General features: G+C 38.5%; 1 protein-coding gene across 2 annotated transcripts; it reads right to left on the bottom strand.

Annotated features, from left to right (window-relative positions):
• Positions 1-249: 249 nt before the first annotated feature.
• On the bottom strand, positions 250-26208 carry rabep1 (rabaptin, RAB GTPase binding effector protein 1). 2 transcript variants are annotated; one of them, XM_031308247.2, is made up of 19 exons: positions 25949-26208; positions 21930-22058; positions 21473-21676; positions 20299-20459; positions 19098-19217; positions 18498-18633; positions 17217-17395; positions 15860-15970; positions 14889-15350; positions 14410-14514; positions 14113-14229; positions 11169-11267; positions 9842-9982; positions 7325-7514; positions 6580-6591; positions 4035-4090; positions 2809-2907; positions 1908-2024; positions 250-1100 (listed from the first exon to the last, which is right to left on the bottom strand). In XM_031308247.2, the coding sequence occupies exons 1-19, from the start codon at positions 25992-25994 to the stop codon at positions 999-1001; spliced, it is 2586 nt and encodes an 861-aa protein (XP_031164107.1). In that variant the 5' UTR covers positions 25995-26208; the 3' UTR covers positions 250-998. The 2 variants fall into 2 exon arrangements, with proteins under 2 accessions (XP_031164107.1, XP_031164108.1); XM_031308248.2 differs by lacking the exon at positions 6580-6591 and having other exon boundaries at positions 25949-26204.
• Positions 26209-26343: the final 135 nt, after the last annotated feature.

Here is a 26343-nt window from a genome sequence, read left to right as displayed (position 1 = left end):
AGAAACACCATGTGCCAGTGTTGTGATAGCGAGCGCTTCCATTGTAAGCAAAAAGCTGCTCGCTGTAATTTAAGAGCTTCAGAATTACATCAAGAAACTCAAAAAATAAATTAATAAAAAGGAGCAAAGTGTGTATTAAAATTCATTATTTTCCATTTTCACTTCCTCACCAAACCATTTCTTCACTGTGAACTGTGTCCTTAACAGCAAGAAACAAGTGTGAAAAATAAAACTTTGATACAAGACATGAATGTTTCTTCACTGTATTTCAGCAGCTTTAAATAACAAGAAGAAAAAGACTTCTGTGAGACGTTAAGAACAAGAACGAAGCAAGATACAGTCGAGGATGCTTCAGAAATGGAGGGTATTGCTCAAATGGTGTTGCTTTTTTCATCTCGGTTAAGTTACGTGCAAGTATTTTCCATGAATCTCCTTCATGTCTTTGTCACAGGGTTAAATGACAAGAACGAGGTGGAAAATGTCACAGAAAAATAGCCAAAAAGGTGTGGATGGGGTGGGGAGGGGGGGTGGAACAAGTAAGTGGAACAAGGAAGCGATTATCAACCGCTTTGAGAACAAGAAGGAGAAAAGTTATGCATCCTGTTTTCTATATTTACCTGGAAAGAGAAGTTGCAGATGAAAAGTGCTTTTAGAAGACGACAAACCTTTTTTTTGGTTGAGCTAATACAGACAGTCATATATCTACAGTAGAAACAAGACACAGACAGACCCACAGGAAGATGGACTCCCTCTGTTCATAGTCACACATTTAGTTATTTACATTTTTTTTAGTAGTGTTCTTCTTCATTATTCTATCCATGTGTTCCAAGACTCTTAATGGTACACAAAGAGGCTCCTCATGCCATGTCAGTCCCTCCAAACTCTTCGTCTGTGGTGGTTATGGGGGAGGGGGGAGGGTTGGATCAATAATGTTAATGGGGCCAGTGATAAGAGAAAGAAGGGGGAATGCAACTGAAGGCAGTTTTCATTCAGTGGCATCATGTATCTGGAAGCTGGTTGATGTCAGTCAAGTTGGTGTCATTGAGGATGACTTTGATTCGATCCAAGGAGTCCGCCTGTCGTATTCGCTCCAGCTGTACCTGCAGACACGGACGATTGATTGATTGATTGATTGATTCAAACACAAAAACAATCAAAATCTGTTTCTGTCTCAGCTACTTCTACAGTTTCAGTTTTGTTTACTCAAAAACATGTCGGTATAAAAAAGTACAAAAACATTTAATCTGTATTTTTATGTACAGTTAAAGTCTCCAAAAGAAGACATTAGAACTGATCATAAGTGATCTTTTGTAGTAAATATGTATATATTATAAAGTCAGGGGTGCAGGGTCGTACCCACCTACAAGTCAAATGGAGACAGGTCTACAGGAATTTGGTTCAATTGAGCAACTTTTAATTTTTCTTTCATGTCAGCTAGTAATGGCCACATTTCATGCTGTCCGGAGACAAAGACACGCTATGGGAATATCCAGGAAGACGCCGTCAGGAAACAGCTGTGAGTTAAATGTTCGCTACGTCAGAACTTATTCGGCAAAGTCATTTCCATATTCTATTTAGCGATTCAACTCTTTTTTGACAAAAGGCACACAAAAAAAAACTCAAGGGAATGTAAAAGTTGTATTGAATTTTGCAGTTTCCATCCAGCTTTTCCAATGCGATATTTCAAAATGTGCATAAAAATAAGTAAATGGAAACAGGGCTAGTGTAGCTCATTGATGTGCTTTTCATAGTTTTTGGACAACAATGGAGATCTACAGAGGAAGAAGATATATTACACAAAACATGTTAGTGGGTAGTTTTAATGGGATTTGTTGACAATATAGAAAATATCAGCCTTTAAATAGTTTTACATGATACTGTCCCATAAATAGACAACTCCTCCTTACCTGAAGGGTCTGAGAAAGTTTGACAAAGTCCTTCTGCACCTGCTCACTGACATCCAGCTCTGTTTGCAGCCGCTGAGCTTTGTCTTTCTCATCAAACACCTGATTCTCTAGTGCACTCTGCAGTTACCACACGCACGCACGCACACGCACACACACACACACACACACACACACACACACACACACACAGGATTAGATTAGACAGGCTAAATGGAGCCAATAAATTGCGATAAAAAAATATTCAACATTACATAAGAAGTGAGATAAATATTTAACTGACACACATTTCACTGTATCTGTCACTGACATTTCCTGAATAATTTAAAATGATGTAGCTTTAGTGGCTGAATTAATGCTTCAGTGTCATCACAGAGCAGTTTTTAAAATATTTAAATACTGTATATAATCATGCTCAACTTCATCTAACGTCTTCAATTTCAATAAGGACATCCGACATCCATTAAAACTGCTGTGTAGGAGCCAAATACTGTATGGTTATGGTCTCATTTATATTATTTATTGATTATTATATTGTGCACTTATTTGTAGGTTGTGGGTGTGTTCATCGCGGCTTGAGCAGAAGTAGAAGAACACACTTATTTTGACTCACTAAAGTAACTTTACATTTGGTAAATGCAGTACTAGTTGTATTTAACGTGTGGAGAAATAAATCATTGCAAAACAATCTTGAGCACGTCACAGCGTGTTTATGCATCTCTCAGTGTTTAGTCCCTCGCGGCAGCACTATGTTGGACTGCTTACAGCCGCAACATGCTGTCTTTAGATATATATCAGGGCTAAGATTTATGAAAGATCTGCCATGCTCTGATGTTATTGGTCACATTTTTGGTAGAGTTTGGTGTGGGAGGTTTACAGGAATATGTCTGTAAACGAGACTGACCTTTGCAGTGGTGAGCTCTCTGAGCTGATGCTCCAGGCGGATCCTCAGGCCCTGGATACTTTCCAGTGTCTCAGTCTTCTCTGCCAGACTGCTCTGCAACTACATAAACAACAGATATGTAGGTAATATATATTAATAGTACATAGAAGTACTGCAGATAATACATTTTCACAGAGTCTACAACTGAAGTGATGGAGAGGGATCAGAGGAGATTTTTTTTCAAAATAAGTTGCTACAAAGCTAATTAAGACTATCAGCTCCAAACAACTATCTCTGTATTTCTCAGTATGACTATGTTCAGAAGTTTGTGGCGTCCGGTGACTTTCCCGCGCAGAAACTTGGTTTCCCGCGGTGCGCGATCACGGAAGGCTTGCATCATGTGGACGCACCGACAGTTTTGTTGTCATTACTTAGAATTCCTCATGGGGGCGACAGAAACCACACACTATAGCTTTAATGTATCACCTTATAAAGCTATTGAACGTGTTAGCAAACAGTTGTCACTTCACACATCTAGCAGGCACGGCGCTTCATTAGCATTCATCTCGAGTTGTGTTTCTGTCCACCTGAGTGAAATATACAATCTTCTCTTGGCTACATGTTTGGTTTCCATTAACTCCTGAGAGAAATATCTGGCTCTTTAGCTGCTAAATGCTCCAATATTTTCAGCAGTGTCCAACATCATTCCACCACTCCATTTTATTTAAGTGTCTGGAATGCATGCTCTATATTAGTGCTCTCAAAAGTTCCCCACAACGATTGAAAAAAATAAATCCACAGCCTGTACAATATAAAAACAATCCCACAATGAGTTGCATTTTATAGATGTGTAAATTACAGTTGTGCGTGCCACTGCACCTTTGTTTGTTTATTATATATTATAGAGCTTTTTCACTAAAAACAGCTGCCTCCTGCGTCTGGAAACAGCACTGATGATGAGAGCACTGAGACTCAACCGAAACAGTGAAGTTTGGGAGCCATAAAACCAAAACGACAAGCTAAAAAAAGATAAAATGTTTAGTAGAGCTTAGAGGGAAAACTGCAGTTGGGTGATCGCTCACTACAAGCAACCCCCTTTCCCACTACATGTAATCATTTGATCCATTGTTAATATAAAAATATAAAAAACCCACAAGGTCTTTTTGTCTTTTCACAGGCATGTACATTAGAGAAAGCTCAGTAAGGGACTCATTTTTACGTAATACGTCGTAACATAGAGTAAGTACCTGTTCCTTCTCCACCTTTATTCGCTCCAGCTCCGTCTTCAGACTGGAGAAAGATGCTGTGGGAGGGAGACATCATTAGAGGATCATACTGTACAGAACTCATCTGAATCTCAAACGATATTCTCTCTTGAATCATTACATAGTCTCTTGACAATGATTTGGCATTACATGAATAATGCAATAAAGCTGCACCTTTAGTGAAGGCAAAGAGCCTTGCTGAAAGAGTGTTTGGCTTGTGTGAAACACAGAGTAAGAGATCTACACGATAAACCTTAAAAGCTAATAGACTGGCTGAGCCTTCAAGCCAGGGTTGGACACAACTGGCACCTCTCCAGCTACCAGTCCACCACCATACTTTGGTCCGTATGGGGACTTGAACCAGTGACGAGTTTTCTAGGATTAAACTAGAGCTGAAACAATTTTAACAATTTTGATAAGCAACACGTTATATAAAAATTGCAAATTCTCTGGACCCGGCTTCTAAAACGTGAAACTTTTCTGATTTTCCGTATTTTATATTATATATAATTTAAATGATAATATTACTATATACAGAGGTCCAAGACAAGGCTTCTACGGGGTTCACCAAGTAAAATTCAAGACTTTTTTTAGACGTTTTTAACACCACATAGAATTTAATTTAATACCTGTTTTACAGTCATAGCAGTTAAAGTATGAAAGTATGATGGAAAGCCAGTAGTAGAATTATCTATTATTATAATATCATATTTTTCAGTACATCACTGCAGTATGTAATAGTTTTGAATGAAAAAATGTAATTAATGCAACCTAAACCCAGATTAGTGGCATAAAATGGATGGATGGATTAACCAATTAAAAATAATTAATTCATTCAAGGTTATTAAAGGTCCCATAACATGCTCATTTTCAGTTGCATACTTGTATTATGGTTTTCTACTAGAACATGTTATATACTCTAACATTAATGTGTCTCGGAGTCTCTGCACCGTCATTGCAGCCGAAGAGCTGTGTGCATTACTCCCCATTACCCCATTATGAGACGATATGCTTGGTAGCTGCTGTAGCTGGCAGTAGTGACAGTGTTTGTAGCAGGCAAGTAAAAATATTTAAGATTTTTGTAAATTAAATTTAGTCTTTTCAAGACCTGTAGATATTCTTGAAGATGTTACTTTGTGCTCGCAGAAATTGTGATGGGCTTTTTCACATTTGTTTTAACCATAGAAATTGACAGGCTTAACTGATTTAAATAAATTGGAAAAATAATCATGGCTTTATTGATAATAACAATAATTGTAAGCGGCAACTCCCAATAGCAAAGAAATGGGAGCGAGAGCTGAGCCCTGAGGGGAACGTAATTAATTGGGAGACAGTTTGGGACAACATTTCCCACTGTTCCAAGAACCCAAATCACCAGCAGATCCACTTCAACATATGCCATAGGACATATTGGACTCCTCAGAAGAGATACGGCTCTAAAGTCATTCTCATTCCCTATTGCACGTTCTGCGAACCTGAACAAACTGGAACTTTCTTGCATATGGTCTGGGAGTGTGGACAGGTGCATGAGTTTTGGAATAAAACAACATCAATAATATCTGATGTGATAGTCGAATTCCTACTGACCCGATTGTTTTGTTACTTAATGACGACTCTAAATTACATCTGCTTGGGAGACAGAAGAAAATTTGGCTAGCCGGCTCAACCGCAACCAAGAAAATGATAGCTCAGCGCTGGTTTGCCCCCCCCACTCGCTTTGTATGAAACAGTGGTCGGCGTACTTCCTAGACATAATTATGCTGGAGCTCTCTACAGCAAGGATTAACAAAGCCAAGTCATCGACTATAGACCTATGGAAAAACGCAGCAGCACAAATATCAGTCCTAATGACCTCAACACCACAAGAATTAGAGGAGAGGGACTAGGCAAGGTGGGATTCCTGTTTTTGTTTTGTTTTCTTGTATATTGGTTTGTTTTGTTTTCCCCGAGACTGCAGAGGGTGGGGGCCGGGAGAGGGTTTTGGTTCTTGTTTGATTGTAGTTGTTTGTTCTGTATGTTCAAAAATATAAAAATAATAAAAAATTGATCATAAAAAAATAAATAAGTGTAAGACTGTTACGTAATGTTAGTTTAAACATTGTGTTAATGTTACACGAGACAAAACTATTAACCAAAAACAGATGATTTGGACGCCAAATCTTTCATCACACATTGGGTAAGTGTACACATTTTACTAAGAACAAGAGTGTTACTTATCAACAGAACACGCAAACATACTTGATATAACTACAGTGAAACATGTTATGAACAATCTGTGGGGCAGGACAACATTCAATGAGGTGAATTATCTATTAATGCACATTTTAGCCATTCCAAGACATTTCAAAACATTTCTAATGTTGTAGACTCGCTACAGTTATTTATTAGTCTGACAGCTATGCCCTAACACACACACACACACACACACACACACACACACACACACACACACACACACACACACACACACACACACACACACACACACACACAGATAAAATGAGCTTGTTCAAAGTGTTTGTCATACCTTCCAAGATGTCTAAATGATGGTATCAATGGAGAAGAAACAAAAGCACAAACAGAAGAGATTGTAAAAAATGCCCAGAAAAAGAAAAAAAATATGCTGGAAACATCCCCACAGAAGTGAAAGGAATAGGTCATCCAAAAACAATATAAACTGTATTTAGTACTCACCTCCTTAGGCTCGTGGAAATCCAAACACAACAATTTTCGCTAAACCATTGCTTAACAAAGCATTTTCGGATTGTCCGCATGTACACAACAAATTCTTTCACAGGAAAAGCTAAGCTTTGTTTAGCAATAGTTTATCAAAAATAGTTGTTTGAATAATTGAATTTCCATGAGCCCACAAATGGATACAAGACACTTGGATTATGCTGCACAGAAATTTTCAAAATGTTTTTCAGCCATTTTCTTGTGTTATTGTGTGACTTTCGTGTCTCCTTCCTGCTTCTCCAAACTGGGAATGTGCCGACCGCCATCTACTGTAGGTAATAAACTGACTATGGAAAAGTACCCTTATACAACCCCACTTCAAAAGATCTGAACTATCCCTTTAACGCCATTTGTTAGAAAACCTTTTCTGGGACCATAGATAGCCTAGGGAGGTGAGTACTTTTGGATGAACAATGTATTCATTTGTTGAGTGTTGAAAAGATTGTTTACTAAAAATGAATGTTTAGTTATCTACCATATAGCTGATCAAAGGTTAATCCATGATCTAACTGGACACTTGACCATGTGAGTCTTACCTATCTCCTCCTTACAGCCCTCAATCTCCAGCTGCAGAGTTTCCTCCAGGTTCTCCTTCAGACACTGCTCCGCCTGGTTCTGCTCCTTCAGAAACAGAATCTCAGCTTTCAGCTTCTCTTCCATGTGATCGGCGGACGTCCGTAACGCCACCAGGTCCTCACGTAACAGCAGCACAAGGCCATGAAGCTCCTGAAGAAGAATGAAGCTACATTACAGGCATCAATGTGGGGGAATCATCATCATATAGCACCATTTGTTAAGACAAAAGGAAATTAATAAGGAAGAACTTGCAGACAAAGCTGTGAGTTTCTTACATTTGGTTTTTGCACCTGTTTGATCATCTTTAATTGTTTCTATTTTGTTTTTATTTGCACTCTTTCCTACTTTGTACTACAACTGTTGCAGCTGCACAACAATTTCCCTCTGGATACATACAGTTGTATCTTCTCTTATCTAAATATCTGGTGAAGATGAAGCTGGAAAATGTCTGTATATTTATATGAAAACTTCTAAACTAAGATAACTGTTGTTTATTGCACTACTTGTTTACATTTATTTACACTATTATATTATTAATAATATATATATATATATATATATATATATATATATATATATATATATATATATTGAAAAAGGGTTCTGACTGTTGTAGAAAGAAGTGGCTGATCTTTAATGCAATATCTACATTGCCCATTATCAGCAACCATTCATCCAATGTTCCAAAGGCACATTCTGTTTACTAATCTGATATCATTTTAAAAGGCTAACTGAGAAAACATTGGAGAACCCTTTTGCAATTATGTAAGCACATAATGTAATCTGAAAACTGCTGCCCTAGTTAAAAAAACAATGCAACTGATCTCAGCTGGTATTCTGTCTACAATGGAGTGGAATGGAAATTTCTAAGTGACCCCAAACTTTTGACCGGTTGTGTGTGTGTGTGTGTGTGTGTGTGTGTGTGTGTGTGTGTGTGTGTGTATGTATATATATATATATATATATATATATATATATATATATATATATATATATATATATATATATATATATATATATATATATATATATATTTTATTAATTATAACTTGTTTACTAAATTGAGACTACGGTCGCATTTAGACCAACTTTACCCCAGCATAAAAAAATGCAGCCCTCAGATTCATTTGAATAAGGCCAGCCCTGACACAATGAGTTGTAAATTTTGAGCAAATTAAATGTTGAATACTAATAATTCTAAAACACATATTTCTCCATGCATGAATAAATAAAACATATGAAGGATTGACAGTTATATAATATATAATATATCACTTGGCGTCTTAATCTGTTAATATTTGTAAGATATGTTGCAGCTAAGTTGTTAATTAAGTTTTAATGATGCAACACCATTTAGTAAATCACTAATGAAGACATTAGGAAATATTTTACACACAAATGTAGTAATGGATATAAGAATATCTGGTGCAACACAATCCAGATAGTATTCAAATTCTAGTAGTTTAAAAAAAACTAATATATGAATGTTGAAAAGTTACACTGCCCTGTATTCATTTAAATGTTATGTGAGCAGCTTGTTTTAACCACCAACAAGTTGAAAATGTCACGGATCATCAGTGTTACTCCACCTCCACTAAAGCACAAGCCCACTCTGCCAGATATACCGCTAGAACATCATTTAGCAAGAGGCTAAGAGTAACAGTGTGGGAGGATGACGTGTGTCTTTGAGAGCACACAGTTGTAAAAATAAAAAATAAAAAGTGATATTCTCACTTTGTCAGAAAGTTCAAAATGAGCAGTGGCTAGAGAGGGGGTGAGTTTGGGTTCCTGCATTTTTGGTTGACTGCAAGTTTCACGGCAAACGCAAAGGCAAAGGCACGTTCACCTTCACACACAGTATTTTTCATGCTACAGGATTTTTTTCGTTTTAGTTTTTTCTTGTCTTCAAATGGACAATAAATCTTCAAACACATATCATGGAGTGGAACTGGATCATTCAAACGGCGCGTCACACAGGTGTTGTTCCCTGACTCAGACTCTCAGCGGCATATGGAGGTTTCAAAGAAGTCGCTATATTTAGTCAACAGAAAATGCAAGAACCCAAACGCACACCCTCTCCAGCTTCCGCCATGCAGTTGCACAGGTGTATAAATAGACAATGATTGTTGTCAGACCAACCCCTGTAACGTCCTACAAACATAATAGCTACAAACAATGCATGGGGACACCACTGCGCACACTGTGAAAGTTTTAAAGAGGACCTATCATGCTCATTTTCAGGTTCATACTTGCACCTGTCTCTTTAAGACCCCCCTTCTGAAAAAGCCCAGTCTGCTCTGATTGGTCAGCTGTCCAGGTCTCCATATCTGTGCTCCATTCTCGGTGGTCTCTGTACTGTCTGTCATTAAAGCCAGGGGTCTCATTTTAAATACAACTTTACCAAAATATGTGGTACTTGACAGTTTTAGAGCCCAGCCCTACTACTGGTGCCTACGTTGAGTTTGGGCTTCACGTACTTGCACAGTGTTAGGCATCTGGAAGTCCTCTTGTTGCTGCAGTTCTACGTGCAGCCTGTGTTTTCCCTGCAGGCTCTCGTTGTCTCTCTGCAGTCGGCTAAGTTCATCTGCCACCTGCTCCCTTGACTTCACCAGCACCACCTGAAACACATAAACAATATAAATCACTCGATCTAATCGCGTATAAGCTTCTTTCCCTTGGTGGAAACCAGGAACCAGCAGCACTTCCCCATGTGGTGATGAGTGACTCACCAGCCATCTGATTCTCTCTACAGGGCCATCATTCTGCTCTGTGTAACATTATGACTGAATTCATGACAATATTAAGACCCATATTTCTTTAGATCAAAGCCACATGCAGAAACAGAAATGTCTTATTTTTCTGGCAGACAACTTTGTCTGCAAAGACTTTGAAGACACATTGGTGGATGAACTTATTATTTTAAATGAAATATCTTTGGGTTTGGGAATGTTGGTTAGACAAAATAAGACAATCAAAGATGTCACCTTGAATTCTCAAAGCTTGTGATGGGCATTTTCACAATGTATTACTTACTTACATTTTACACTTTACTTTGCAATGCATATGGCAATTTTTTTCAAGTAAATCTTGATTTTATAGCACTTAAAGGTCCCATATCATGCTCATTTTCAGGTTTATACTGTACTTGCATTTTGGGCTTCTACTAGAATATGTTTTCATGCTTTAATGTTCAAAACACATTTTTCTCATACTGTCTGTCTGAATATATAGTATAGCTGTGACATCACAACTGTACAGAAGCCCTGACGGCTTGTTTAAAGAAACAGTTTCTAAATACTGGCTGTGCGCATTTCACTGTGGTTGAGCATGTTGATACTTTCACAGTATAGCACCTCGACCTGCTTTACATTAAAAAAAAAAGACATAAAATCAAATAATTTTTACAATATGGGACCTTTAACACAGTAATTTATTATCATTTTTATATAGAGATGTACCGTGACTACATCTGTAATTTCCTGTTGTAGTGGATGAGCAACATTTGTACATATTTAACATAATTTTCCATCTCCACCTTCTCAGCAAATATTTGTGGTAGGAAGGAACAGTGACGTTACTGCAACAGAGGCAGAGAAAAGTAAATCCAAAACACAAACAGGCTGCAATTCAGTTTAGCTGCCTGTCCGATAACAGCGCTACAGCACTGCTGTCAAAACAAAAAAACTGATATGCTTATTTAAAGGGCTAAAGTCTCGCCAGCTTTAGACTCTCAAATTAGGAAGGAACTCAAGATCCAAGCACAGCTGGCAAGAACAAGCAACACAGGAAGAGTACGCTGCTCACCATCTGTTCCTGTGTGTTCCTTTTGGCTTCACTGAAGGCCTGTTGTAGTGTGCTGAGCAGCGTTTCTGACTCCTGGACTCTTTGGATGAGAGCGGACACCTACAACACAGAAAAAAAAGATAGAAGATGGATAGAAATACTCAGTGGTGGAAGAAGTACACAGATCTTGTACTTTGGTAAAAGTAGTAGGGCTGAGCCGAATGCTTCAAAGTTTCAATCGTTGCCAGTTATCGACGAATGAGTATTTGAATTATTCCTTTTTTTATTATAGAAATGTATTACCCCAGAAATCCCATTTTATTTTATTATATATTGTTGTGTTCTAATTCAAATATATTGTTTATACATTTACTGTGTGTGGAGGGAGCTACAACTACATTTCATTGTGCAATCATGTGTTGTATAATGTAGATTAAAAAACCATGAATCCTCCAGTTTGAACACTTTGGGCTTTAGGAATTTGTAACATGCATTTTTCACTATTTTCTGATTTATTAAACCAAATGATTAATCTATCAATTGCGAAAACAATAAGTTAACAGTTGTTAGCTGCAGCCCTGTCTGTGTTTACATGTAACAATAATGTCATCTCTGCTCAACGTTGTTGTACGGCTGCATTTAGTAGCAATATCTCAGAATAACCCTGTTAACCATCAACAAATACTTTTTAGACGTTTGTGGTCTCAGCAGTGTGAAATTGAAGCAACAAACACATTTACATGATTTTGCTCCACCACATCCTGCTCATCATCACACCCACAGGTCTACTGAAAAGAATTGTGATGCTTCAGGCACTATTGTAGTTTTGTCAGTCAGAAAGAAGATGAGTCATGAGTTGGCTGTTGCCCTGGTAACCAGCTGTTGGGAATACACAAAGTTTTGAATCCTCAAGCCGCCTACACACGATAAGCGATTTGCTCTCTGCACACCGCTAGGTAGGGCGCAGAGCAAAGCGCAGCGCAGGTAAACGTCATCAAGGGTGGTAAGGAAGCTATTTCCCATTGCTAGGTAACGACATGCTGTTATCTCATTGGTTGCACTTTTGAAAGGTTAGCGGCAACTAGGTCAAAGTTTAAATAATTTGAACTTTGAGCACAGCGCAAAGCAGCAAATCCGAGCGGTGCGCGACGCCAGGCTCTCCCCAAAGGAAATCAATGGAAGGCGAACTTAGGGCGGCTTTACCTTTGGACTCATTGTTCAATGATTTATTATTGTCATTATATGGGATTAACACAGAATTGCAACAGAAAATGTATATAAAAGTTATAAACAGATATAGGGTGGTGATGCCTTTGGTGTGGGAGACCTGGGTTCGATTCCCACTGCAACACATCAACCAATCAGGCTTCAAAATTAACTTTTTCGTCCACCAGCCAAATGGCTAGTGAACGTTCAAATATGACGAGCCACTCAATAGATTACCATCAGGTTTTTTGGCTGGTGAGTGAAGCAAATCTACCAGCCACTTGCATTTTTCACCAGCATTTGGCTGGTAAATGGCACTAATTTTGAACCCTGCAACCAATGTGCCCCTGAGCAAGACACTTAACCCCTAGTTGCTCCAGGGGCGTGCGACCTCTGACATATGTAGTAATTTGTAAGTCGCTTTGGATAAAAGGGTCAGCTAAATGACATGTGATGTAAAGATATTTAAAATATTCTAATTAGAATGGAACATAAAAAATAAAATATGCAATTAAAATTATAAATACAATATAAAGTATATAACAGTAGCACTAAAGGAAGAAATAAAAAAGGAAAACAAAATTATAATTACAATGAAGATATTTTGATTTAATTGTAGCACACGGGGGCTGGTCTGCCTCTAGTGACACTGAGAGCCAAATGTATACAATATCACAAAAACATTAAGCTTGGTTCAGACCTGTAGGCGTGAAAAAGGCCCTTAAACCAACCCGGTCTTAAACAGACGTCTGTGGAGATCACCCTTCACTAAGCGTGCCAGAAGGAAGAAAATAGACAAAAACGCAGGGTAAAACAGCTGAATACTAAGATGTAAATGGCCAGTTTCAAACGCAAAAGAGCACTGAAGCTTGTGCGGTTATTTTTTTAATTATTTTGGGTCTAGTTGCTCATGATTTAATCACTGAAATTAGAGACTGCAGAGGGGACACAAACCTGCGGCTCTCTGGCTGTAAAGCGAGGTAATCAGCTGAAGGGGGGCTTCATACAGCATAAGTTTAGATACAACTAGTCAGTCGATAGACAGAAAATGAATCAGCAATAAATGTGTTATTTGATTAATTCGTTTCATTAATTTTTCAAGCAAAGATATCAAACATTCTCTGGTTTTAGCATCTCAAGCGTGAGGATTTGCATCTGTTCTTCGTCATTAATGATAATAATCTTAATATCTTTGTGTAATGAATAATCAGCAGATTGACGGATAGTTAAAATAATCATTAGTTGCAACTCTACACATTTTATTCTTACTGTGCATTTAGATGTAATAACTGGTTAAAGAATGTACAAGAGAGTAATTAGATAAGCAAATCATACATAAAAGGAGTCTGTGTGAATTTAGAGAGGCCTATGAAGAAACATTTAAGCTGGTCCAAGTAGGCACATGGTGGAATGCAAAAAAACACAGTGAATCTTGTCACCAAAATTAAAATGCGCTGCTCAATCACCAGTTAGACTCCCTCCTACGGCACCTCTCCTCCCACTGTGGTAACTCATTGAAATACTAAACCAGATAAGAAGAAATCCTCACTGTGGATTTGCTGGTGCAAAGCTGCACTTTAGGTAATACACCTACATATAGCTAGTGCCTATTTTCAGGAAGTCAACACATTCTGTCACTGCACTAGATCTAGGCAGATATCCTGCAAACAGTTAGTCACATATTATACGCATAGGACATTAAGCACCAAACCAGATATCCAAGGGAAATAACACAAAGATACATTCACTGTGTCCAAACCTTTGCAGCGGTTTCCTCATTGCCGACTTTGACCGAATCTTCCAAATTCTGTTTCTCAGTCATCGTTCTTTCCAGCTGATCATTGGCCTGACGTAGCATCACCTGCAGTTTCTTCACCTGGAAGACAGTGTGACGGAGAATCCTTCTAATGAACATTTTCAAAACACTATCCTACAAAATGTAGATCTCTTGCCGGAGTCCACACATCACCATGCTTTTAAAAGCATCTGTAGATTAATGTCAACAATCGTTCTCGTGGTAATAAAAAGGTAATAAAGTGACAGCAAAGACACAAACCTGATCTCGTGTCTCGGCCTCTTGTCCTTGGATGGCCTGCAGCTGCTTCTCGTAGTTGGAGCACATGTCACAACGTCGGCCAAGCTTCCTGCCCGCATTTTTCACCTGGTGACAGACCAACAAGAATACCATGACCACACTTATATTATCTATTTGACAATGTGAAGACTAAAACCTACTATAATGGAATATTTGGGTTTATGAAACTTCTTTAACACTTAAGAAACACCTTTTAAGACACATATATGGCATGTTCAATAACAAAAATTAAAGCTCTGATGTTAAAAGATTATGGCGGCAAATGCTGGGAAAAGTAATCTAATACCTGAAAGTAATCATCTTAAAATCCCAAGAAACCTTCAATGCTACCTAGTGCTGTATACATTTAATGTCCTGTTATAACTATTAAATAGTTTAGGCTATATTTAATCACAGCAGTGTAGTTAAACGTCTCTAAAAAAAAAGCCTCAGTGATGCACCTCTTGCTGCAGCAGGTTCCACTCGCTGTCGCTGACGAGTCTGTAGCCTGCCGGCGATAAGTAAGCACTGTCAGGTGCGTGGGAGATGCTGGACAGCAGCGACGCCGTCTCCTCCTGCTCGGGCGTCATGGCCTTGATGGCTTTCTCCTGGTCTTTAGTGAGCAGGAAGTGGCTCGCCGTCAGCTTGATGGAGCTGATGGATGAAGTTTCACCAAAACTACTGTCCGTCACCCCGCAGTCAGCCCCCACCAAGGGCCCAAAGTCTGACTCGTCCAAGTGGCTGGCCGACTTGGCCTTGTGGTTGTGGCCGCCGAGGCCCTGCTGAACGGACAGCGAGGAGCCGAGGCTGTCTGTTGACTGAACTCTCCGCAGGTTTTCCTTGTATGGGTCCATGGGGCTGCCTGCCACCACATCAGTGTCTAAGGAGTGCATAGAGCCATGGCTGCTGTGGTTGGCATGGGGCTGAAAGAGAAAGTAAGTGTCCTGAGTAATTCTGGTGGCTACTGTAGAAACATGGCAATGCAACATAGCGAGCTCCGTGGAAGACGACCCGCTTCCTATGTAGATGTGAAGGGCTCATTCTAAGCTACGAAAACACAACGATTCTTAGTTTCAGGTGATTATACACTACTAACAAAACATAATTATGAATATTATATTTCATTTCTGCCAATAGATCCCCCTAAATCCTGGTCCTAGACACTGGTCCTTTAAATATTTAAGGTAGAGTTGAAAGTCACTAAAATAAACATTTCAAATCATCACTGCTTTCCACAGTGAGCTGGTTCTACCAATTACAGCAGTGTCAGTTCATGGCTGCTAGAAACACAACACACAAGGACAAAATTGAAGGTGCCATGTTGCCTGTTTGAAGCTCACATTACTCAGAAGGGAATTTAATATGACGTCAGACGATAATAGCTCTGCTCTGTTCTCTCTGAGGGACATATCGCATTCCGTGATGCTCATACCTCCTCGACGCTCAGCCCGAGGAATAAATCCTCAAGAGGCTCGGTGTTATCTCCCACATCCTCCTCTTGCAGCTCCTTCACTTGGATCATTCGCTCTTTCTCATCCTCCTCCTTGGACGAAGAGAAAAAGGTTTCAATCATACATTTTTCACAGAATTGTTCCCTCTACTAAATGACTCCACTTTATTAGGTAAAACATGTAAAATTGGATGCAACAGCTCAGCCACATATTCTACTTTTACAAATTTATAATGTTCAGTTTTGATCAACGCTGTCAGAGAGGTGTTAATTTATTTAACTATATGTAGAAGACCCCAATGTAAATAAGCCTTCGAACTTTATTGTGTTTTTATCCTCAGTGATTTTTTATTGTCAGTCTATGTAATCACTGCTGTGCAGTGTTATATGTGGTTCTTTTTTAAATCATCAAATTAATTTAAATACAAAAAAAGTTTATTAATGAGGTTGTAGTTTGCAGTGCTGTTAGATTGGAGTGCATCGAATGTGTAGCGTGTATTATCCTTTACATATAAGCTGGTGTCCAATCAAATGGACAATACAACTTAAGAAACAAGAAATTAACATTAATTGGAAAAACACATACAGCACAATAACATATTTCACATAAACTCCACATAAAGTTAATACAGAATAAGATCCTGCATCAGTCCACATCACCACCCATCCCACCCATTACAACTGTCTCGCATGGATCCACAGACAACAATGCACATTCACTAGGTAAGAGGTCATGAGGTTCTCCCCGACTAACGTTACCAACAACACAGGACACACGGCATTTGTTTCCGAAAACAATCGTAAGAATCCAAATTTTCAACTAGATACCTCAATATCAGTGCTATGATAAAGGCAGAGTTAAACACCCGGCATTATTAATAAGTAGGTGAAAAAAAAAAGCTATTTTGTTGAGTTGCCTCTTAGTGAAATGCTCAGTGGTAAGCAGTGATTTTTTAAATTTAAAATCATCCCCATAAGTTGGTGCCAATGGCACCAGCTAGTCTGTATACGTCACACTGTATACAACATCACATTTACGTGTTACGCTATGTTCATCCCATCTGCACCTCTGATTGTGTTACATTAAAAAGTGGAAAAAAAAGTTGTTCAATGCGGTGTATATTTCTAGGGCTTTTATTATAAAAGGTAACAACGGAAATAGTAAAGCTGTAATGCGCTACAATTGCCAATGTGGGAGGCTATAAAGAGTTTGTCTTGATTCAGACTGTAGAGCTTCCTGTTATTACCGGGGATGACCTTAACCTCAACCTGATGGCTGAAGACTGAAAAACTATTTTACATAACAACAGGAGTGTCGTCTGTGTTTGTGTGTGTATACCTGGTCTTTCTTCTTCATCTCCTCTACCTGGCGGAGCTGTTCTGAGGACAGCACGCTCTCTATCCTCTGCATGTCCCTCATGAGGAGGCGCTGGGACTCGAGGAACTGGTCGTTGGCTCTCTGCCATGTGTGTTTCAGCTGGTTGTGCTGCTGCCGCTCCAACTCCAGCTTGTGACAGACTGAGACGCCAAAGAGCAGCAGAGAGAGACAGAGTGAGGTGAGAGAGAGAGGAAAGAGGTTGAGGTTGTTGTATTCTTACAGACAGCGGTGAAAGAAGTACTCAGACTTACTTAAGTAAAAGTACCAATACCATAATGTAAAAATACTCTATTACAAGTGAAAGTCATACATTCAAAATCCTACTTAAGTATAAGTATAGACATATTATCAGCTAAATGTACTCAAAGTATCAAAAGTAAAACTACTCCTTAATACTGATGCATCAACGCATAGGCAGCATTTCACTGTTGTTGCTTTTATGTACAATTTAGTCCAGTCGTTCCCAACTTAGGGGTAGGGCTCCTCCATAGAGTTATAGGATAAATCTAAAGATAAAAAACTATGTTCTGATACACACATTTGTTTTCGTTTTTGGACTGTTCTCCTATCTTTGCTTTTGTTGTGAAATATTGGATAGTTTTACATCTTCGGGCCTCAAACAATAATTAAAAATAAATATAAAATGTACTGCAGTTTTTTTATGGGTCACAAGTCTTGAAACTTGGAACCAGTAGTTTAATCTTAAATAAATATATTTTATTTTATTTAATAAATTTATGTTTTTATGTAAAATCTTAATCTAAAAGCTAACAGATACATAGTGGAGTAAAAAGTACTATAGTTCATTTTGAATTGTAGTGGAGTAAAGAACAAGTACCACAAAATTTACTATAGTACTTAAGTAAATGTAATTGGTTACTTTTCACCTTTGTTATAGAAAGGCTGTGTGCTAGAAACAGTAACAACACTGCATGTAAATGTGTCTACCGTTTATAAGAGGCCAACTTTTCACACACACACACACACACACACATTCTGAGTCATATTTCAGAGTGACTTTTAATTTAAAAAAAAAAAAAGGATTTATGATTATAAGGATTATATGAGTTATCTTACTGATCTTTATCACTAATGAAGGATCTCAGATCTGAACAGGATAGTGCTGCTGCGTTTCTCTCTAAATCCGCTCACTCTGAAATCTTCCTCTCTCATTAACCTGTGCAGCCATCACATATCTTCTATTTAACAAAAGGACATTCAAGAAAGAGCATAACTAAGTACCTTCGTGGAGCTCTTTCCGTAGTTTCTCCGCATCTTCCTGCAGGACAGACTTCTGAGTGTTCAACACGGCTACATACATCTCCAGGTCCGTACGACACGACTTCTCAGCCTCAAGAACGTGATTGAGCTCCTTGACCTGTAAAAGAAAAATGAGAAACATGCAACTCTGGTTTATTTGATTTGATATTTTGAGAGAGATATTTAATATAAATGTTTCGGTACACAGACCTCATTAGGATATTTTGAGAAATAACGTGGACACGTGGTTGAGAGTTAAGAATGAACTAAAAAAGTATAGCAGTACATATACATATATACATATATATATATATATATATATATATATATATATATACGTGTGTGTGTGTGTGTGTATCTTTACATTCTGTCTTTCTGTGCAATGACATATGTCATATATGTCCTTAATACCATGGACTACATTTTGAAGTGGTAAAAAGGCTTTCTACTTGTAATATATTGAACCACTTAAAATTAAATTCACTTAGAAAAGAGCAGATGCCATGCCTGGTCAATATCATGCCCAGTTAACATCATCTTCGCCTCCCATTTCCCTGAATCATCAATTTACTGCGGACTAACCTTAGAGGCCTCTAGCTCCTTCACCCTGTCCTCAGCTGTAGTCAGCTTGGCTTTCAGGGCTGCGATCTCATGCTCCATGGGCATCACCACTGAACGCAGCTTTTCCGCATCCTCCTGGGCCTTTAAAGGGTTTTTACATTCCCTCATTAAAATGTAAAGATGTGTACAGCAGCAGAATAAATACATTACAATTTTCTCACGCAGAAGCATGATTCTTACAGAAACTGCATTTTAGTCTGTAAACATTCTCCATCCAAATAAAAAGAAATCTGTACTGGTCTTAAATAAAAGTTTTATTCAATCAGAAGGAAACTATCCCAAAAAGCATCAAGAGATAACACCAGGCTGAAAAGTAGTGTTTCACTGCCCTCTAAGTTCAAAGCCTCTTTCACCTTTGTCACGGTGTCCTGGAGTACACCTGTAAATCTCTGCAGCAATTTATTTATTTTTGTTAATCTTGCTTTGTTTGTTTTTTGTTTATAACTACCTCGAGCGATTACATTGCCATGTTACTATTGTTTAATGGTAATACTTTTGTAAGTTTCTTTGTGTAAATAAAGTTGAAAAAAAAATCTCTGCAGCAAGGTGAGACGTATGCCTGCAGGTGAGCTCGCTGCATCTCCTTCTTTTGACTTTAATCCTTCCTCTTGACGGCGAGTTTTTTTTATTTATCTGGAGCATCCACATCAGAAACCTTTCTTGGATGCTGATTAGGATTTTATGACATAGCTTCTGTCTTTTTCCTAGCTGTTGCTCCATCACTACGGTTCTGTTAAATGTTATTTACTTTTATAAGACCAGTACAATTCTCTTATGTTTGGATGGAAAAATATTTTCAGACTGAAGTGTTTCTGTAAGAATTTTAAATCATGTTTATGTGGCTGTAAAAAAAAATTTGAAAATAAGCATGTAAAACTATTGAAATTTGTGTAGTTATATGCAAAGAATGCAAAAAATATAAATTCTCCAAGTTCTAATCCTGTTTCTGTCTTAATTCTTTAGTTCTGTTGTTTTTGTCAGATATGTCCAAAAATAATTTTATATATTATTAAGTATCAATATACTCTTTTCACTTCCTGTAAAACATTCAAATATTTATGTTTGAAACACACACACACACACACACACACACACACACACACACACACACACACACACACACACACACACACACACACACACACACACACACAAAGCCTACTTTTTTCATTTCGTCCTCCAGGTTCTCCTCCTCCTGGCCCTCAGTGAGGCGGCGTCTCAGCTCACCCAGTTCCCTCTCCACTGCCTCCCGGTACTGGTTCCACTGAGCTCGCTCCTGCTCCAGACGCTGGTGGAACTGGACCTCGTACTCGCACACAGTTTCTGGTCGCACGACAGAGAGGAAGCATACAATAAAACAGAAAACATATAATATACAGTACATATAACAAATCATTAAGTCAAGAGGGAAACCTCAGAAATCTGTTTTGTTTTCGTTGTGTGTAGTTTTACAGTGAAAGGATTAGGCTCATTACTTTTAAATTCTTTTATTTGAAGACAATTGCAGTTTTCCTTGAATATTCCCTTTAGACAGGCATGTGGATACTTGCATTATATCAGCTATGGACAATGCAAGCAGTTATATGTTGGGAGTTTGTGTTACTCAGGTATAGACTTGCTTTGGAAGACTAGCATGGCTAAAATTACCGCAATTAAGCAGTTTCCTTAGGATCATTATGAAAGTCCACATAGAAATCATCCATCATACCTGACTAGGTAACATTACCTTTGACTGCCTCCCATTTAGGTCACTCTTTGCTTAAGATATTTTTACATGCATCTACATGCATCTAAGCATTCCTTCTTTACTTCCATCATGGTACAGCTAACCGTTCACAGGCGTTTTAATTTTTTTTTAATTCTTTTTGAGTCTCCTGATAACACTTCTGCGCTGCTAAATTTAATTAATAAAGTAATCCGGTTGAAACAAGCACTTTACAACAGGTTTGTGCAGTTACAAGAATTTAGTGAATTCAACTTGGAGCAAATCTCATAGGGAAGAATACAACAATGTTGGCATCTCTCTGACACTTTTTGCAAATGACTTACAATAAAGTTTTTGATGGTTCTACAAATACTTAACAGCTGTGTCACTGCCACCTTCTTCCCACTCTTCCGCCACTTCTCTGCTCTCCTCATGCCATATGAAATAAAATGTTTGAGTTATCATAAATCTCTCTCTCTTCTTCCTCCTTGTTGAAAAGCCAGGGTAAATAAGTCCCATTTTCGCAGCACAATTACGATATCTGGTATATTTAATAACAAAGTGCTCTTTGTTAAATTATACCATGTAATTAGGATAATAGGTTTTACCTGCACTGTACATGCAGCTTTACCTTTCATGATGGCCTGCAGCGAGGCCACATCCTCCTGCCACTGGCTGCGGACCTGGTCTATGGCTTCCTGCTTGGTGTTTTCTGACACGGTGGCTACCGCTTTGATGGTCTCCATCTCGGTCCGGGCCTGAGACAGCTGGGCCTGGAGGGCGCTCAGCTCGACCTGGGCGCCCTCCAGCACCACGTTCTGCCTCTTCAGCTCCTCTGGGGAAGGGGGGGGACGGGGATGAGGTGGATCAAAGATGACATTAATGATGGAGGGGGGAGGCAAATGTGCAAACAGAGAAAGAAGGGGAACCAAGAGAAGGGGGAAAGGCATACATGAGAGCCAAAAATACAGGACAGTGAAGGACAGATAAAGAAAAAGCTGCACATTACTCATGTTACTGGCTAGGCTAACATTATGAGTAGTTCAGTATGTACAATTCCAGTGAGCATGCATGGTTATGGTTATTACCTTCCTTAGACAGGTAGAGCTCTTTGAATTTGGCTCGTTTATGGTTGAACTCGGCCTCCAGCTGCTGCTTGAGTTTGATGAACTCGGCCCTCTCCTGCTCCAAAGCGGCCACTCGCTGCTGGAGCACCTCTGGATGAACACAAAAACAGAACTTGAAATTAAAAGACATGAATGTGCAAATTCAACTTTTATTCACTACGGCACTTCAGTTGCAATGTACTATAAGTAAGGCCAATAAACAATCAAATAACAATAACAAAATAGTAGCAAGAATAGACAACTAATTGTTGAGTAATTTTCCAAGTTAAACGCTCTGGTTCAAGCTTGTCAAATGTGATGGATGTGCTTCTGTTCTTCGTCTTCTATGATCGGAAAATAAATAGTTTTGGGTTTAAGAGGATTTTTTGGGACAAAACTAGACATTTGTAGATGCGAATTTGGGTTCTGGGGGATCGTGATGGGCATTTTTCACTATTCTCTGACATTTTATAAACCAAACAAAAAAAGTATCCATTCCAAAACAAAATATCCATTCCATTCCAGGATTGATTTGTTTGAATAATTTCTAGAGGCATGAGAACATTCAATTGTTCAGTATCTCACACTTCTTCTTTTTTTATAACACAGGCAGGATACATTTTTACTGCTTTCCTCTGCTGTTAATCATCTCACACCCCCTGAGATCTTACTTGTGGACTCCCAGCAGGTCTGGAAAACACAGCATCAGAATGTACTAGCAAAGTTAAATAACACCCCCCCACCTGCTAGGCCAACACATCTACTATTACAGATAGTTTTAACATTTCCTTGGACATAAACACCCCATTAAAGCAGAGATCTTCAACAGGGGGTCCGGGACCCGTAGGGTGTCCTCCAAGTTACTGCAGGGGGGGCCACCAAATTATTGGTAATCTTTTCAAAAACTAAAATGTCTTAACATGAAGCCAACATATTATTAGCAAAAAGAAATCAACCTATTTGTGAAAAACAAAAACATTGACTACCTTACCTATGGGCTTACTGGCACATAGGTAATGTAGTCATCCACAGGTACAGTTCATCCTAAGGATTCAGTGTGCACATGTATGTTTAACATTAAAACATGCCAACAATTATTATTTTAATAGCTTAGTATTCTATGCACTGAAAAGGTATGTATACAGTACTTTAAGGCTGCCCTAAATGTTGTCGTACGCCCAGTTTAATATGCAACTTAATTGTATACAATATACTGTATGTAGTAGGGGGTCCCTGATCCGTCTCTCTCTCAGTTAAGGGGTCTTTGACTTATAAAACGTTGAAGACCCCTGCTCTAAAGCACCAACAATAACTAAAAACTGGAGAACAAATTGCAAAGGGATCCCACCAGCTGCTATGCCAAATCGGGCCAGGGGCGTTAAGTGGGGGGACAATGGCCCCTTCCCTACTTCCTAACCCCCTACTTACAGAGCCCTTTGTGACTACATCTTCATGAATCTGGAAGACCAGCTAGTCACACAGTATCATTTGTAATTATCATGCAGTATCAGGTAACTTATTAGTCTTCCCAGACAAATACTCTAAAGCCTAAACTGACAAAAGTCTTCCAAACTGGCTTGAAGTGGTTGAAGGTTTTTTTCCCCATACATCTTGTGTTGCTTTACATCTTATTTATTTCCTCTCTGTTTCAAAACCAGCGGACCGAAAAGAGAGCGACGACGATACCCTCAAACACAGACAGACGAATGGAAACATTTACTAGCACAAGCAGCAGAGCGGTTCAGCATAACTCCACCACCATCATGTGATAGCTGAACGGACTCTAAAGCAAAAATTCCATCACCACATAAGCTCAACACATATTCACAAGGATTTTTGGTGAATTTTAGCAGACTGTAGTATGTTAAGCCCTTTTGCACTTTAAGTCAGCTTCTATGGTTATAAAACAATGGCTACCCAAACAAATGTTTTTCACACTGGTAAGAAAAACTTAGTCATTCAGTTCAGGAATGCACCAAGATCACATGACTAACTGTGTTAAAAAAGTCAGTAATTAACCAACAATCATTTAAGCTAAAGTGCAATAATGTAGATAAAGCTCAATCTCACTCCACTTTCGAGCAGTAACGCAACATCTAGAATCAGTATGCTGAATTAACAGTGAAGACATACCGAAAAAGTAGCCTGGAACAAAAGTAAAGAGGGTTTAAGGATCATTAGAGAATATTACATAGGGTCAATGGAGACACTTGGATCCGGACTTGACTTTACCTCTCAGCATTTGTAGTATTATCAGATCAAAATCAAAATCAGCTTTATTGGCCAGGTTTGCATAGACAAACAAGGAATTTGACTCTGGCTAATCTGTTCTCTCAAGTACAACACTCACTTAACCTATAAAAAAATAAAAAAAAAACAGAAATGACAGTAAGAAATATATATATATATATATATATATATATATATATATATATATATATATATATATATATATATATATATAGCAATAAAAGAAATGTGCAAAACTGCATACTGTAATCCTGATCCTGATAAAAAAGGACCTTTTATTTTACTTGATGATGTTTTACATTTATTATTATTATTTATGTATTATTATTTATGTTTTACATCGTTCACACTGAATGGCACAAGCATATATTGATACAGTCAGCTAACTGTTGGGGGGGGGAGAAAAACAAAAGAATATTTCATCCACCCACACGGTCCAACCAATAGAAACTCGGCAATTATACAATGCATCAACAGTCACAGTCATCTTTCAGATAATTTTACATAAAGGGTTTAACTAAATCTATTAGGATGTAGGATTTAATAAAACCAGCAGCTGTTTTAAAAAAAAACGGCCATTTACAGCATTTAGAGTCAATCAGACTTTGAAGATCAACAACTGAAAGCACCCTCATACCCAGCAAACCATTACGACATGCTCCATTTCCAAATATTGATGGAAATGGCCATAAATCCATAAATGTTTTATTTCAGGTGTGAGAGTATGGGTTTGTGTTTGTATACCAGTCTGTACTAAATCACACACTGACACTCTCTTGGAGAGGGCTCTTAAAATAATCAATTGAATTGTACATGACATGAAAACCCCTGACACTAACAATGAGTGACTGCCAGAGGTTGCTTTCTAATGCTTGCAGCAGTCATAAACAAGCCACCAGAAAGTCACATTATTTTGTGGTTCTCTCATGTTTCCACAGCAGTGAAACAGCAGGAGGAAAATAGGAGGTACTTTACTTTAGTCCCAATGAAGCATATGAAAAGATCTTCGTTGACCTACTGTACCTATGCACAAAATAATAACTTCTTATACATCCAACAATTATGCTTATTGCATAATTTGCCACCAACACGTCCATACCTGCTCATATCAAATACATTCATGGGTGCAAATTGTAGCAATGACTAACCAGAAAATGTTATCCGGTAGGTACGACTACAAAATAAAACCCTGCAAGATGAGCACTTAGCACCCCAGGATAGTCCTCAGACCACTGTTTGAGAACCAGAGGAAGAAACCTCCTGCAGGATCAACCTCCTGTATTATGGTCCAACCCCCGAGTGAGCAGGTCATACACAGCACATTTTATTGGACTGATGTAACCCATATGATCCATATTTAAAGACTAACAAGGCCAGGCTAACAGCGGCTAGTGCCGACCTTATAGATCAAATTAGTCAGACTAGCTTAAGCTACAAGCTAACCAGCTAACTTGTAGTGGTAAAGATAAAACAACATTAGCTTGGTGATATTAGGATGCAGTATCACAGCTCCTATTCAGCGATATAAAGCTTTTTAACTTCCCGCAAATTAGTTCAAGTCGATATTCTTAAAAGCACCAACTGCGTAGTGTTAAATGTTCAATATATGCCAGTGACAGCCAGTGACACGTCTCCCTGATGATGCTAACTAGCTAGCTAATGTTGTCAAGGATGCAGAGAGGGCCGTTGGCTTCGGTGCTCCCTGCCCTCAACAGTCCCACCACAAAACCCAACAGACACAACAAATTTACCGTCATGTTGGGACGACAGAGGGGGTCCCGAGGCCTGCTCGGCCATGGTTTCCTGAGGGGGGTTGAGGAAATTACCAGGGCTCTGGGATAAGCGCTAGGAGTGTCCAAGAAAACAGGCTAACATCACAACTAGTGTTAGGCTAGCGAGGGGGTAAGCTTTTTGCTTCACCTTTCAAAATAAAATCCATATGTCACTGCTCGACGACGTCTGTTTGAGTCGTAACCAATACGAATACAAGAACAAATACCATAACAAATACTTAAAATATAATACGAATTTTAGAACCAATGCCTACGTTATAGAGCCACGTCCTAATAATGTTTTTATTTCTTAAAATTACGACGCTGCGCTAGTATTTTGATTGCAAACTTCCCATTTCCTGTTTACTAAATGT

The sequence above is a fragment of the Sander lucioperca genome, chromosome 13, assembly GCF_008315115.2.
Source record: "Sander lucioperca isolate FBNREF2018 chromosome 13, SLUC_FBN_1.2, whole genome shotgun sequence".
In the NCBI taxonomy this organism is placed as follows: Eukaryota; Metazoa; Chordata; class Actinopteri; order Perciformes; family Percidae; genus Sander; species Sander lucioperca.
Note: the sequence above shows the minus strand (reverse complement) of the source record. Positions and strands in the feature narration are given on the sequence as shown.